This window comes from Cornus florida, unplaced genomic scaffold, assembly GCF_030987335.1.
Source record: "Cornus florida cultivar Cherokee Brave unplaced genomic scaffold, ASM3098733v1 CherokeeBrave_3.0.0_Hap2_Chr04, whole genome shotgun sequence".
NCBI classification, from domain to species: domain Eukaryota; kingdom Viridiplantae; phylum Streptophyta; class Magnoliopsida; order Cornales; family Cornaceae; genus Cornus; species Cornus florida.
Window position 1 is genome coordinate 72,634,452 of NW_026775574.1, and position 14,551 is coordinate 72,649,002.

At 30.4% G+C, this 14,551-nt stretch overlaps 1 protein-coding gene across 1 annotated transcript in view; it reads right to left on the minus strand.

Annotated features, from left to right (window-relative positions):
- Window positions 1-573: 573 nt before the first annotated feature.
- LOC132305113 (uncharacterized) overlaps window positions 574-14,551 on the minus strand; it is a 94,158-nt gene continuing 80,180 nt past the window's right edge. The window contains exons 3-8 of the mRNA XM_059802793.1: window positions 11,017-11,445; window positions 8,668-8,811; window positions 7,776-8,171; window positions 4,483-5,004; window positions 1,721-2,263; window positions 574-1,311 (exon numbers count right to left, since the gene is read on the minus strand). Coding sequence (XP_059658776.1) covers window positions 574-1,311; window positions 1,721-2,263; window positions 4,483-5,004; window positions 7,776-8,171; window positions 8,668-8,811; window positions 11,017-11,445 — 2,772 coding nt within the window. The remainder of the gene's footprint in view (window positions 1,312-1,720; window positions 2,264-4,482; window positions 5,005-7,775; window positions 8,172-8,667; window positions 8,812-11,016; window positions 11,446-14,551) is intronic.

Consider the following 14,551-nt stretch of genomic DNA (forward strand, 5'->3'; position numbering starts at 1 on the left):
AATACAACATCAATTGTATCAAACAATGAATTAATAAAAATGCACCTTTTAAGTTTATTATTATTATTATTTATTTATTATGTTTTATCAATCACACTGACACAACTTTACTCACCAAACACGCCACACAAATATAAATACAAAGTCTGATGCACTCAATGCACACTTTTTGGCCTTCACATCATCATCAAGACTTGTTGTTTCTAATTATCCTCCGCTTGTTCCTGAGAATCAAACACAAGTAGACTGGTTATATGAAAAGCATTGGCACAATCATTTTTTCACTAGTCAACATTTGACCACTACTATGCTGGAAAAACATCTTTTACTAAAATTTCATCGTACCTTTCCTTTCCCAACCAACCACCTCTGCACATGGCTATTATCCTCCGCTGATCATGGCTATTCATCATCATCATCATCATCATCTTCATCATCTTCTTCATCATCTTCATCATCATCATCCTCTTCTGATTCCTGAATCAAACAGAAGTAGATGTGTTATATGAAAAGCATTGGCAGAATCATTTTTTCACTAAAATTTCATTCTTACCTTTCCTTTCCCAACCAACTTCAAGGATGGGAAATTATCCTCCGCTGCACATGGCTATTAAGGTCGCTCACATCGTGTTGGTCCTCAAAATCAATTCTTAAGGTTATGCCTCCAGATGTGGTTATGCCTCCTGATGTGAAGGTCTGCAATTTGGGACATTCCTCCAGACAAACCAACTTCAAGGATGGGAAATTAAAAGCATTATTTGTCCCACAAAAACATGTAAGGTTTGGTAGCACCCACAAAAACAGTTTTTTAAGTTGAGAGAACACAATTTCATCCATGTCATCTTCTTCTCCTTGTCCTTCACTTCTAACTATTTCTTCCATCACACTACATTCCCTAATTGTTAGGTCTCTGAGTTGTGTGAGACCTCTTGCTATTGAGAGGGAGAATACATACCTCAGCCTGTTGCATGTACTAACATACAAAGACGTTAGGTTGTGAAACACCAAAAGCCCCTGCGATTCCAATTTAGGTAAATCCCTGAGTGTCAATTCTTTTGCTTGAGAAGACACAATTGCCTTTCTTTCAATGGCACCAAGTCCTTCAAGGTTGAAGATAACCTCCAATGAGTCACAAGATTCCAGACTCAGTTTTTCAACAACCTCAAACCACTGTAGCAGGGTACAAGCATTCACTAAGTTGTTGTATTTCTTCACCTTCATGGATCTTACTTTGTACAATTTTTTCTGAAAACCTCCAATGATGCTTTCATTACCTAGTACCAATTCCTCCAACAAGATAGGAAATTCAACCTGCTTGCAGAAATCAATCACTATGTAGAGCATGTATATATATTCATAAAAATAAATTTAGATCAAACCAAGCAATAATGACTACCCCTTTGTTATGCACATTCTAGTTTTCAGTTGTAATTCCATTTCATGTTCTACAGGTAAATAAAATTATTCTCAAACCATATATGTAACTGCATATTAGCCAGTGGAATTCATTTGAGACTCTGCTTTTGACTTTTGAGGCTCTGCTACATAAATAGATGGATGTAATTGATGTGCCAAAATCCATTAATAATTTCAGTTAATGAAATAACACAAAGCCACCAAAACACAAGGTTAAGTGGAAATCTAATTGAAATCCATTTTAAAATTTTCAGTTGTTTTGAGTGCACCAAATCATTAATTAAGGAAACAGGTGCGTGTGTACCTTGTAGTTGAAGAGATCAGCTTCTTGTTGGGGAATATCACTGTCCTTCAGTACACTTTCTTCTTCACCTCTTCTTGAGCAGCAGATACCGCTGAGCTTTGGCAACTCTTCAAGTCTTATAGTGTTTAATTGAGGGAACACCAAGGTCTTACCACCACCTTCTTCTTCTTCTTCTTCTTCTTCTTCTTTGGATCCACCAATATTACTGTAGCAGAAACTTTTGAGGTTTTGCAATTTTTTAAGCTCCAATTTCTTTAATTGAGGAAACCATTGAATCACACTGCCTTCTTCAATAGCAGCCACTTCTGCTCCATATACCATTGAATCACATGATACAACTTCAAGACTTTCAAGGTTCTGTAACATTGGGAATGCATTGGGTGGAATTACATTCACTAGTTTATCGCATTCATGAACGGTGACAAATCTTAGCTGCCAAAAGGATTCTTGTGCTTCTGAACCTAGGAATAATTGTTTGTCCCATATCACTGTGAGTCTTTTCAATTTTCCAATTTTCAATGCCTCCAAAGCTGGAAACCTAACCTGCAAAATTCATTACATCCCATTTTATTTTAATTAATGTGGGAAAAATCACACAAGGTCAAACTAAAATACCCCACTAAATTAGACTTGTTAGAATGTAATAGTTAATTTAGATAAATGAGTGAATTTGAAATTAAGAGATATAGGCTTGAATAAAATTGATGTCAGTTTTGAATGTTCAAGGTGATGTTTGGTTAGATTCAACTAAGCAGTAATGAGTAATGCAGTATCAGTCGATATTAGAAGTCAATGAAGATGCTTTTCATGCCGAAAATTTGCTAGACTAATTGAGAATACTATTAAACAATCAAACGAATTTTAAGAATATCAATTGGATTTCTGTTTTTCAAATATGTAATAATTAATTAGAGTCACCCCATTCATTTTCTAATTTTGCGAAAGTCGATGAAAAAAGTTGAGTTTTCTTTATATATATATATATAATTTAAATTTTGAAAATTTTCCTGACTTTATAATGTGAGTTTTCTTAATATATATATATATAATTTAAATTTTGAAAACTTTCCTGAGTTTATAATGTGAGTTAATGCCTAGAAGCTAGTTTTAGAATTTAAAAAAGGGAGCCGATATTTGCAATTCACTTTTTTAATTCTTTTAAAGGAAATAACAAAAAAAATTCATAAATTTAACTCTTTTTTTTTTTTTTTTTTTGACAAAAGATAATATTTATTCAACAAGACAAAATAAGAAATAAAATGATAATATTTTATGTCCAAAGCTCTTATTTAGCAATACGAAGTCAAATAGGCAATGCCAGCTCTATTGTGTGTCCAGAAGGGGATCATGGTGCATTTGAGCAGAATACTCATTGGTACGTGGTGCAAATTTACAAGACTTTTTTTTTTTTTAATTAAATGGTTCCATATAAATGGTTGAAATTAATTAAGAAGTCCAAACTGATTGGCTTGTGAAAACTTTTCACTAATTTATGGAGCTCAAAAGGGACACTGGCGGCATTGATGCAAAACTAACACAATCAACAAAAATAATCCCCAAATTCATGCATGTGTCAGTGAAAAAAAAAAAAAAATTGCGGTAGTATGATATCCATTCTATTTTTAATTATTTATAATTATTTCTATAGTTAAATTTTAGTTACTAGCTTGCACCAAATATATTATTAATATTTGGTGCCAAAAAAAAATATTATTAATATTTAATACTATTTTAGTTACTAGCTTGCACCAAATATATTATTAATATTTTGGTGCCAAAAAAAAAATTATTAATATTTAATACTATTACAGTGAGTTTGAATTCTATATATGTAGCGAAATCTTCTTGCCTTGGTTTAAAAAAAAAAAAGAGGAGAATGTGTACTTGAAGATTTAGATTGTAATTATATAAGAATAATATTTAAGTACTCATTGGTAAGATGTACACCGTCTTCACAACTGATATAGATTAATAACAAATGAACACGTCTTCTTTCATTACAAAATCAAAGATGGTTGTAATTATAATTATAATTATTTGTCCAAATATGAGATGGTACATCATCACTGGTGATAACCTAAATATTGTCCATTATATAATACAGATACTTGTCACTTAAGTTATAATTGGGTTCATTGAAAGAGAAAAAAAAAAAAATTAGAGAGGGGTTAAGATTAAAATATATATATTATTCCATATTTCAAAGGATAGATATTGCATTTGAGAAAAATAATCATTTATTTATAGAGTTAGGATTAAAAATGTCATTAACTAAAAAAAAAACTGAATTGAATTAGCGTTGTACAAAAATGTTCATCAAGAGAATAAATTTACAATTCAAATCATATTGTGATCTAAAAATTGTTAATTTAGGTATGCAAAAGCTAATATTGTTTTCTGATTGGATAGCATGCTCCAACCCAAGCATAGTGAATCAGATTTTATTTAGAAAGTAATTGAAAACTAAAGAGAAAATTCTTTTAAAGGCAAAAACGAAGTGCCTAGTAGATACTGAAATGACATCAGTTTGATCTTCGGATGTGTAGTGAAGGATCGGATTCTAACAATGTACATAATATGTAGGTGAATCTTCATTCCTTGCAACGTTTGTTGAACTAGTTAGCAAATAGAGCAGTGAAAAAGACAATTACGTCAATTCATCATATAAAAGGGTTGTGAGAACTGAGAATCCCAATTTGGATAAACAATAGTCCCTGCTTAATAGCTATTATGTTGTTATTTAGGAGATAGAACACATGTACCTTGTAATTAAAGAGGGTTTCCATTCTGCCAAAATTCTGCTCCGCAATTTCTTCTTCTTTCTCGGATCCACAAATGCTGCAGAAACTGTTGAGGTTTGGCAATTGTTGAAGGGTCAAGTGTTTTAATTGATGGAAGACAATGATCTCATCATGCCCTAGATCTTCTTCTCCGTCTTCGCTTAATAGTCCCCTTTCAACTGCAACAATCTCTTCCATCTTCTCACAATCGGTCACTTTTAATTCTTGGAGGTGCACAAGATATTTTGCCATGGATGATGAGAATACATTTATCAAATTGTGACTTTTAGAAATGTGGAGTTGTGTTAGGTTCTGTAACCTTGGGAGAACATTGGCTGGAATCACATTCACCATTTTGTTACATCCATTGACCTCTATGCACTTCAGGAATTGGAAGTTATCTTCTGCGTCATACAATAGAAGTGATTGTGATTGGTCATTCCATATGGCTTCAAGGCTTTCCAAATTTGTAATACTCAATTTCTCCAAGGCAAGGAATGCAACCTACAAAATTCAACATATATTTTGTAGTTACAAAACTTCAAGATTATATCTATATCACAAGTTTCTGCTCCTATCGTTTTAAAGAGCCCAGAGAAGAGAAAAGCAAAATGAGATGGGGAATTTCACTATTCTTCAATCTTTATTATAGGATTTTCATTTACTCTGTTTATTATGAATAATTGTCCTTTTAAATTGTTCAAATGTAAATTTATTTTGTATTAAATTCCTTGATATATAGGTGGGTTTGTAATGTGATTCATATAGTTCCTAATATACATAATATATTTGAGTCGTGATGCCCTAGGGTAAATTGAAAGCTTAATATATATATATTCATGAATATACCTCACTTATGGTATTTTAATATATGACACGTGCAATTTTTATTAAGTTTGATTGTTTGTTTGATATGTGACTGATATTTTTGGCAAATGCATAAATAATGGAGTTATGATACATGCATATGACAATTCAGAATTATGATTAAGTGTTACCGAATACATTTCAATTGTGTTAGCTCAATATATTCTTAAGGACTTACTATTGTGATTGGAAATTTATGATTGAAAATTTGTGATCAATTCTTGGGATAAAGAAATTGTCTGAATTCACAAGTGCAATGAACTAAATTTGACAGGTGAGTTCAGTAATTTGTTATATGGGTTGTACTGAAAATTGTTTGATTGAATAGATTGATACTGTTGAGATTTGTAAACTTGGATGTAAAGGGTGTAAAAACTTCACTTTGGATGGCAAAGAAATACCACTAGATTATTGCTTTGGTGTTAAAGCATGAGATTGTTAATGTCATCAAGTTTTTCAAGTTGTCTAAATTCTTCATAAACAATTCCTCCAATAAAGAAAATTTAACCTGCAAAAATCAGTTTCCACGTGATGATACCAATAACTCAACAAGTATATCTTAGTCATTAAGAGGAACATAAAGGAAATTTCAATTAGAACACGCACATTGGTAGCTCATTTTCTTCTACTAAGACTCGTTTATTGAAAACGAAGTTACTGAAAAATTTTAGTATGGTTTGAAACCAAGAAACATTTCTATATTCTATAATTTAACAGAAAGGAAATCTTATTTTATGATAATAAGTGCTTTACTTTTGGAAAATGTTTTTTTTTGGATAATTGCACAAATTTGAAAAGCCAATCAAGAGGTTCATCTTTATGCCAAAATCTTATTTAAATCGTAGTGAGCTGAATTTTTTTTTAGCGCACTGAATTTTCTTTCTACAATGACTGGTTTCACTCAAATTCAAAGAGAAATAAAATTTTCACAACTTATGCACATATAATAATCTTGTTTGTTACAAGTTTTAAGACATCCTAATGCATAAATTGATTGGGAATATGTTTCACCCACAATGTTTCATTGTGAGTATATAGTTGACTGGGTTTTCATATAAAATTAAGGAAGGTTTACATTTTGAATTAAAAATTATTAAATATCAAATCAATGAAATAGCACGTTTTTATATATTAAGAAATTCTATACATTCACATTGTTTCCATATTGCTGTAGTAGGACTTTTCAAATTATGAATTATCAGATCCTCAATACGACCAGCAAATTTCATTATTTATGTTACATTTTGTAATAAAGAATCCAACAGTTGGGCCAGATATTAGTATATTTTGTTATAAGTATTCAATCTGCAATAACAAGCATCCTTTCAATTTGTGAATATGTCAACTCATTGTGGTTCATTAGGCTATAGAAGCCTGTCACACATTTATAATATCACACTTTGTGTTCAATTAGTGAAATTTGGCACTCGTATCTCTTCCAAGTTGTCTAATTTCTTCATAAACAATTCCTCCAAGCAAGGAAATTTAACTTGCAAAATATCAGTTTGCAAGTGATAATACCAATAACTCAACTAATATATCTTAGTCACTAGGAGGAACAAAAAGGAGGGAAAGAGGGCACAGCTTCCCTTTAAAATAATGGTTTAAGTTTTCTTCCAATAATTACTTGGTATCTACTGATTTCATATATGAGCTTCACAATTAATGCTTGTAATAATTAATGATTTTAGTTCTTATTTTATTTAGATAATGATGTATAAGCAGATTAAATAAATCAACAAACAGATTACAGCACAATCACTTGATATATTCATAGGAGTTCACAAATGGTGTTATTTTTTCCCCCTCCTTTTTCGGTTGCTTAATGTGTGGTTTTCTTTTGAATTATAATACTTGGATGAGATTAGGAGAATACTCCTGGAATCCATATTTCCTAATTTATAACCAAGTCATCAAATAATTAAAATAGTCCAATAAATAAGTGAATATAGTAGTATTTTGTTCCGCCTGACGATTTGTCATATTGTCTTCATTGATGCAAGTCTCAACACTACTGGTAGTACTCACAAAGATTTATTCAATTTTATGGTAGCTTCATAGTTGTCATCCCAATGAGACCAGACCACCAAATAAATAAAATTATGCATCACTGCATATTTTTAGTTTGTAGTTGATTATAATTTCAAAGTTAAATTATATTAATTTTTTTGAGATTTTTAAATTTAATTATTCACACATACTCTCAGTTTAAAAATTTTACATTGACCTCCTAAGAGTAGTTGACTTAGTAAGAAGATCTAAATGACAGGAAGAAAAAAGAATACTAAAATTTATCAGAGACTATATTTAAGGACATGTGAGTGAAATAACACAAAGCCAAAACACAAGGTTTCGTGTACCCACTAATGGTTAATTAAGATTAATTAAGGACACGGGGGTGTATGTACCTTGTTGTTGAAGAGTGCTTGTTGTTGGGGAATATTACTCTCCTCCACTACCAATTCTTCTCCTCCTCTTGTGGAGCAGCAGAAACTACTGAGCTTGGGTAAGTCTTCAAGTCTCATGGTCCTTAATTGAGGGAACACAACTGTTCCTTCTGCCCCCTTTGACCCTTCAACTTTAAATACCTCTTGCAGGGACTCACATTGTAGCACTTTGACTTCTTCTAGGTTCTGGAAACTTGTATGCAATTCTGTTGAAGCAACATTTAATAGCTTGCGACACCATTCCAATTCTAACTTTCTCAGTTTGGAAACACAGTCGTTTGAAATTGTGCTGTGCCATATCTCTTCCAAGCTGTCTAATCTCTTCATAAATAATTCTTCCAAGCAAGGAAATTTAACCTGCAAAATATCAGTTTGCAGGTGATAATACCAATAACTCAACTAGTATATCTTAGTCATTAGGAGGAAAAAAAAGAAGGGAAAGAGGGCAGAGCTTCCCTTGAAAATAATGGTTCAAACTAAAAATGAGACCAGACCACCAAAAAAATGAAATTATGCATCACGGCGTATTTTTAGTTTGAAGTTGATTATAATTTCAAAGTTAAATTACACTAATCTTTTTTGAGATTTTTAAATGTAATTATTCACACATACTCGGTTTAAAAAATTTGCATTGATCTCCTAAGAGTAGTTGAGTTAGTTTGAAGATTTAAATGATAGGAAGAAAAAAAAAAACTGAAATTTATCTGAGACTAAATTCAAGGACATGTGAGTGAAATAACACAAACCCACCAAGGTTTGGTGGAAATCTAATTGAAATCCATAAATAATTTCAGTTGTTGAGTGCACCCCTAATGATTAATTAGGATTAATTAAGGACACAGGACGTATGTACTTTGTGGTTGAAGAATGCTTTTCGTTGGTCAATATTACTCTCCTCCACTACCAATTCTTCTCCTCCTCTTCTGGAGCAACAGAAACTACTGAGCTTGGGTAAGCCTTCAAGTCTCATAGTCCTTAATTGAGAGAACACCAAGATCTGAATGAAATAACAAGCTTTTAAGAACTAGAATTATTTTAATTTGAAATAAACCTTAAACACAAAATGTTGGGTCTCAGATTTTAAAATTCAGGCCTGACAAAGAGACTAGACCCTGGATTGTTACATTCACACTGTTTCCTCAGTCCACCAGCCTAAATTCTATATATTAAGAAATTCTATACATTCACATTGTTTCCATATTGCTGTAAGACTTTTCAAGTTATGAATTATTAGATCCTCAATGCAACCTGCAAATTTCATTATTTATATAGATTAAGTTGCATAGCACTTCCCATCCAAATCCAAATTTGGAGAAAGAAAAATCTTAACCGAAAACACAAGCCATCAACTCTAAATTTGGAGTTAAAATAAATAACTAATAGATTATTTATTGCATAAGTTTGTTTTAAAATAATTTAGGGGGGGAAAAAAAAATTAGTACTATACAGAAAATAAGAAGCGGAGAGAAAAATAGTACCCTAACTTGGGTAGGAAAAAGAAACGTAAGAGAAGAACCAAATTTTAACTTAAAAGACTTAAGAGAGCTGAAAAGGACATAGTAGGATGCTCAAACGTGCTTCTTCATCTCTTTTTTCACTAGTGAAAATTTACTGATTTTTCTAATTATGACAAAAAACATTTTTTTTTTTTTAATATGACAATTTATTTTATATTAGGCCGTGTTTGTTTTGACGTAAAATATTTGAAAATATTTTCTTTTTTAGGTAAAATATTTTTTTTGTTTTTAATTATTCAGCAGAAGTCTAGGTTGAGTCCATCGACAGGACGCGTAAAATAAAAAATATTTTACATCCAAACAAATGAAGGCATAATGTAAATTAATTAAAAAAATGCTTCTTGGGCCAACTATTCCAACCAAAACAATGGGATGGCATTCAAGTGGGACGATTGGGCTAACCATTTAAGTCGGAATGGTGGGCTTGTAAAGCACAATTAGCCATTCAATTAATAATTGCAATTAAATATAGAAATTTGAATAAGAGTTGTGATATGGAGATGTACTTTTAAAGCCCAATTAGAGATGGGGTTTGGGCCCATTTAGCTTTCAGAGTTTGAAGTCCAAATCTTTATTGTTTGAATAAAGAAAGTAGAAAAGTGTAAAAGTTTTGCTAATAAATGCATGTTACGATGGTCCTAATAGATGTAAAATCAAATACAAAGATTAAAAAGAATATAGAAACTAATGGAAGGTCTCTAATTTACGGAGTAATATATATAACCTATTGCATGAAAGTTTGAAACATGCTGTGTGTGGTTGCATGAAAGTTAGATGTAACGGTACAAAGTTTGGTAGTAGCTTAAAAACTAAAAATATATTAACTAGCATGCTGCCCAAATTTTCTTCTACAACACAAGTTTATTGTAAACGAATTTACTGAAAATTTTCATTATAGTTTTAGACCAAGAAACATTTTCTATATTCTAAAATTTAATGGAAATCGTATCTCATTTTAAGATACTGAGTGCTTAATTTTTGGCAAATACTTTTTTTGGATAACTGAGCCTGCACAAATTTTAAGAGCAGAGTTTTTCATTTTTTTTAGTAAGCTGACTTCGCTTTCTAAAATTACTGGTTTCACTCAAATTCATGGAGAATTAAAATCTTCATATTTCACAACATATGGACAGATAATGACATAGTTGATTGGGTTTTAATTTAATTTTTAACGGGAGGTTTACATTTTGAATTAAAAATTATTAAATACGTAGTCAATGAAATAACAAGCCTTTAACAATTAGAATTATTTTAATTCGAAATAAACCCTAAAATTGGTACAGTGGTGCAAATTTACATGACTTTTTTCTTTGGGCAAATTTTTTTAGTTAATTGTTTACATGATTGGTTAAAATTAATTATGACAACTTTTCACTAATTTTATGGGGCTCAAAAGGGGCAGTAGCGGCAATGAGAACAAGAAATTGCACACGAATGATGCAAAACTAACAGTCACAATCAACAAAAATCATAAAAAAAATTCATGTATGTGTCAGTTAAAAAATAAAAGAAAAAAAGTAATTGTGGTAGCATAAATCAAGTTAGATTTTAATTATTTCTATAGTTAGATTTTAATTACTATCACAATGAATCAGATTTTATTTAGAAAGTAATGAGAAAATTCTTTTTAAGGCAAAAATTATAATTAGATTTTAATTACTGTCACAGTGAATTTATGTACATACCTTGTGGTTGAAGATGGCTTCCACTCTGGGAATGATTTGATCCACTGTTTCTTCATCCTCTTTGGATCCATGAGTGAAACTTTTGAGATTTGGCAACTTTTCAAGTTGCAAATACTTCAATTGAGAGAAGACAATGATCTCATCATGCACTACATCTTCTTCTCCTAATTGTCCCCTTTCAACTGCAACTATCTCTTCCACTGAATCACAAAAATAGACTTTAAGTTTTTCTAGCTTCTGTAAGCTTGGGAGCATATCGGAGACAATCACATTCATCAATTTCTCACAACTCCATACACTCATGAACCTTAGGCTTTGAAAGGAAACTTGTGCTTCCTTCACTATAAGTGATTGGGATTGGCCTTCCCATATAGCTGTAAGGCTTTTCAATCCTTCAATATGTAGTTGCTCCAAGACAGGGAATGCAACCTGCAAAAGTATGAGTAAATTCATTACTATATATTCAATTGACTATTCAATTGACTAGTGGCAGCCGATTATTAGTAAATTTTGCAACCTACTATTTTAAAACGAAAATTATGAGCGCTGCATGAAGAGTCAACTATAGTTATTTTTTCTTTTTTTCCTAATTTGTTTTCCAGTAAAAACTAGTGGTGTTGTTATTTGATACACAATTACAAATCAAAAGTTAACTATTTTCGGAAAAAAAAAATGTATTTTAAGAAACTAAATGGTTTTATTATTATTTTTCAAACAAATGAAGCACAATCCAGCTATTCTTGGGCTGCTTTCTCATTTAGGAGCCTACTTGTCTTTGGAATTAAAAAAACCCAAGTAATACTTTGATTCTGCTTTGACTATTTTCTGATTTTTTTAATTAGATTTTTTAAATTTCTTATATATGCTATTTTAATATATGACGTGCTAATTTTATTGAATTTGAAGATTTTTAGATTAATTGTTTGTTTGATATGTGAAATAACAAGTCTTTAAGAACTAGAATTATTTTAATTCTAATTAAACCATAAATCCAAAACCTAGGATCTCAGATTTTGAAATTTATAGTATGACAATGAGACTAGAGTGTGACCATTCACGTTGTTTACTTAGCCTTAATTCCATCTATTAAGAAATACAGTTATATAACCATTATATCACAGTAGAGAAATCAGAGCAAGTTTCAATGTTGCACTAACAAAATGACTCTCCAATTAGAGAAAAACGAAATTAAAATTTTAGCACCTGCATGTATACAGCCAGAAATAATATATGGGAAAGAAATGAAAGCAGGTTTTAAGGTTATTGCATTACTTGAACTTGCTCCATTGGGACTTGAACCCTCACCTCAATTTTAAGAGCCTAGAAGGTTTTACTAAATTATAACTTTTGTATTAAAGCATGAGATGTCTTTCCCAATATATTCAATCAATGTACTGTTTTTGAAGCTTATTCAAATTTATTTATTTTTGTTAAGTTTATGCATTTATAAGCCACAATTAAGTATTCAATTTGCAATAAAAAGCATCCTTTCAATTTGTCAACTAATTGTGGCTCATTAGGATGTAAGATGGTCCTACACTGATACTCCGCATTTACTGTTTAATTAGTGAAATATGGCACTTGGATACACGGGTGTTAGTCAACATCATTCTCCAAGATTTTTGGTTGATTGTTTGGAGAACATCATATATTTTTTGCGGAATAATTACACTTATCCAAATATAAATAAAATTTTCATAGTAATTGTAATTTTGTAGGTTTTCAAAAAAAATGATTTCTTTATATTTCCGAAAAAAATTTTTTTGCCAAAAAACAAAATTGATTTCTTTAGAAATTTGAATAAGAACTGTGATATCGAGCTGTACTTTTAAAGTTGGAATAGAGATGGGTCTGAGCTCGTTCGGTTTTCAGAGTTTGAAATTTAAATCTTTCTTATTAGATTGAAGATATGTAGAAAGGTGTAAAACTTTTGCTAACAAATACATATTAAGATGGTCCTAATCGGATAGATGTAAAAACTTATACAAAGATTAAAAAGAATAAAAAAACTAATTGAAGATCTCTAATTATATATATATATATATATATATATATATAAACACTTGTTTGCATGAAAGTTTGAAACATACTATGTGTGTGTGCCCAGTTGCATGAAATGCGGTGCATGACAAAATTAGAGAGTCGGATAGGGCCGACTGGAGCCTCAATCAAATTAGGCAATTGTCAAAGGCATATGAAGGCCCGAAAATTTTCAAATTTCCTTTTATAAGTTATGCTTCAGTTATTTCTTAATATTATCAAACCCTAATCAAATACATAAATTTTATATTAGGCTCTAAATATTTATATCCTATAATAATCTCTTTTTAATCTCTTTTCTCTCTCATCATTCATTCCGTTTTTTAATTAAACTCCACGTATTTTGTTAAACCCCAACCACAAATTTAATATTGGCCTCAAAAATTTATATCCTTAAATAACCTTTTTTTTTCAAAAATTTATATCCCAGTTCTTATTATACACACCTACTTTACCTTGTCTTTCGAAAAAAAAAAAATTTTGTTGTACCATTTTGTTAATTACAAGATGCAACTGGATATTATCATGACAGCCACTAAGTTCTCTAAACTCGATCTTTTATTTAGAAAATTAGATATTTTCTGGATATCATCACTTTATATTCTGGAGTGAAAATAAAACACTAATATATTTTTAATTGCATAAATTTTTATAAAATAAAACATATAATAATAGTACTCTGGGGAAAATAAAAAGTGGAGAGAAAAATAGTACCCTAAGGAAAAAAGAAAAGTAAGAGAAGAGGAGCTAAATTTTAACCTAAAAGACTTGGGCTCTGTTTATTTGGATGTAAAATTATATTTTTATTTTATGGTGTTTGGTTGTTGTAAAATATTTAAGAAAAAAAAAATATTAAAATTTAACAAAAATAACTTACGTATCAATTTCGACAAGTTATTTTATATGTTTCGTCTGATAGACTTGTTCTTAACTTCGGTATAGACATTTACCAAATATCAAAAAATTAAAAATAAAAAAATATATATATATATTTTACCTAAAAAAGAGAAATATTTTCTTAAGAAAATATTTTACGTCGAAACAAACGAAACCTAAATGTAAATTATTTTAAAAAATAATTCTTGGGCTAAACATTCCAACCAAAATAATGGGATGGCATTAAGGTAGGCCCAATGGTCCCACCATTTCTGTTGGAGTGGGCTTGCAAAGCAAACTACCCATTCAATTAATATTGCAATTAAATATAGAAATTTGAATAAGTGTTGTTTCATGAAGCTGTACTTTTAAAGCTTGAATTAGAGATGGGGTTTGGCCCATTTGGCTTTCAGTTTGAAGTCCAAATATTTATTTATTTTTTTGTATAAAGATAAAAGTAAAAGAAAGTGTGAAAGTGTAAAACTTTTGCTAATAAATGCATGTTAAGATGGTTCTAATCTCATAGGTGTAAAAACATATACAAAGATCGAAAAGAATATAAAAGCTTATGGGAGATCACTAATTTAATATATATATATATATATATATATATATATAT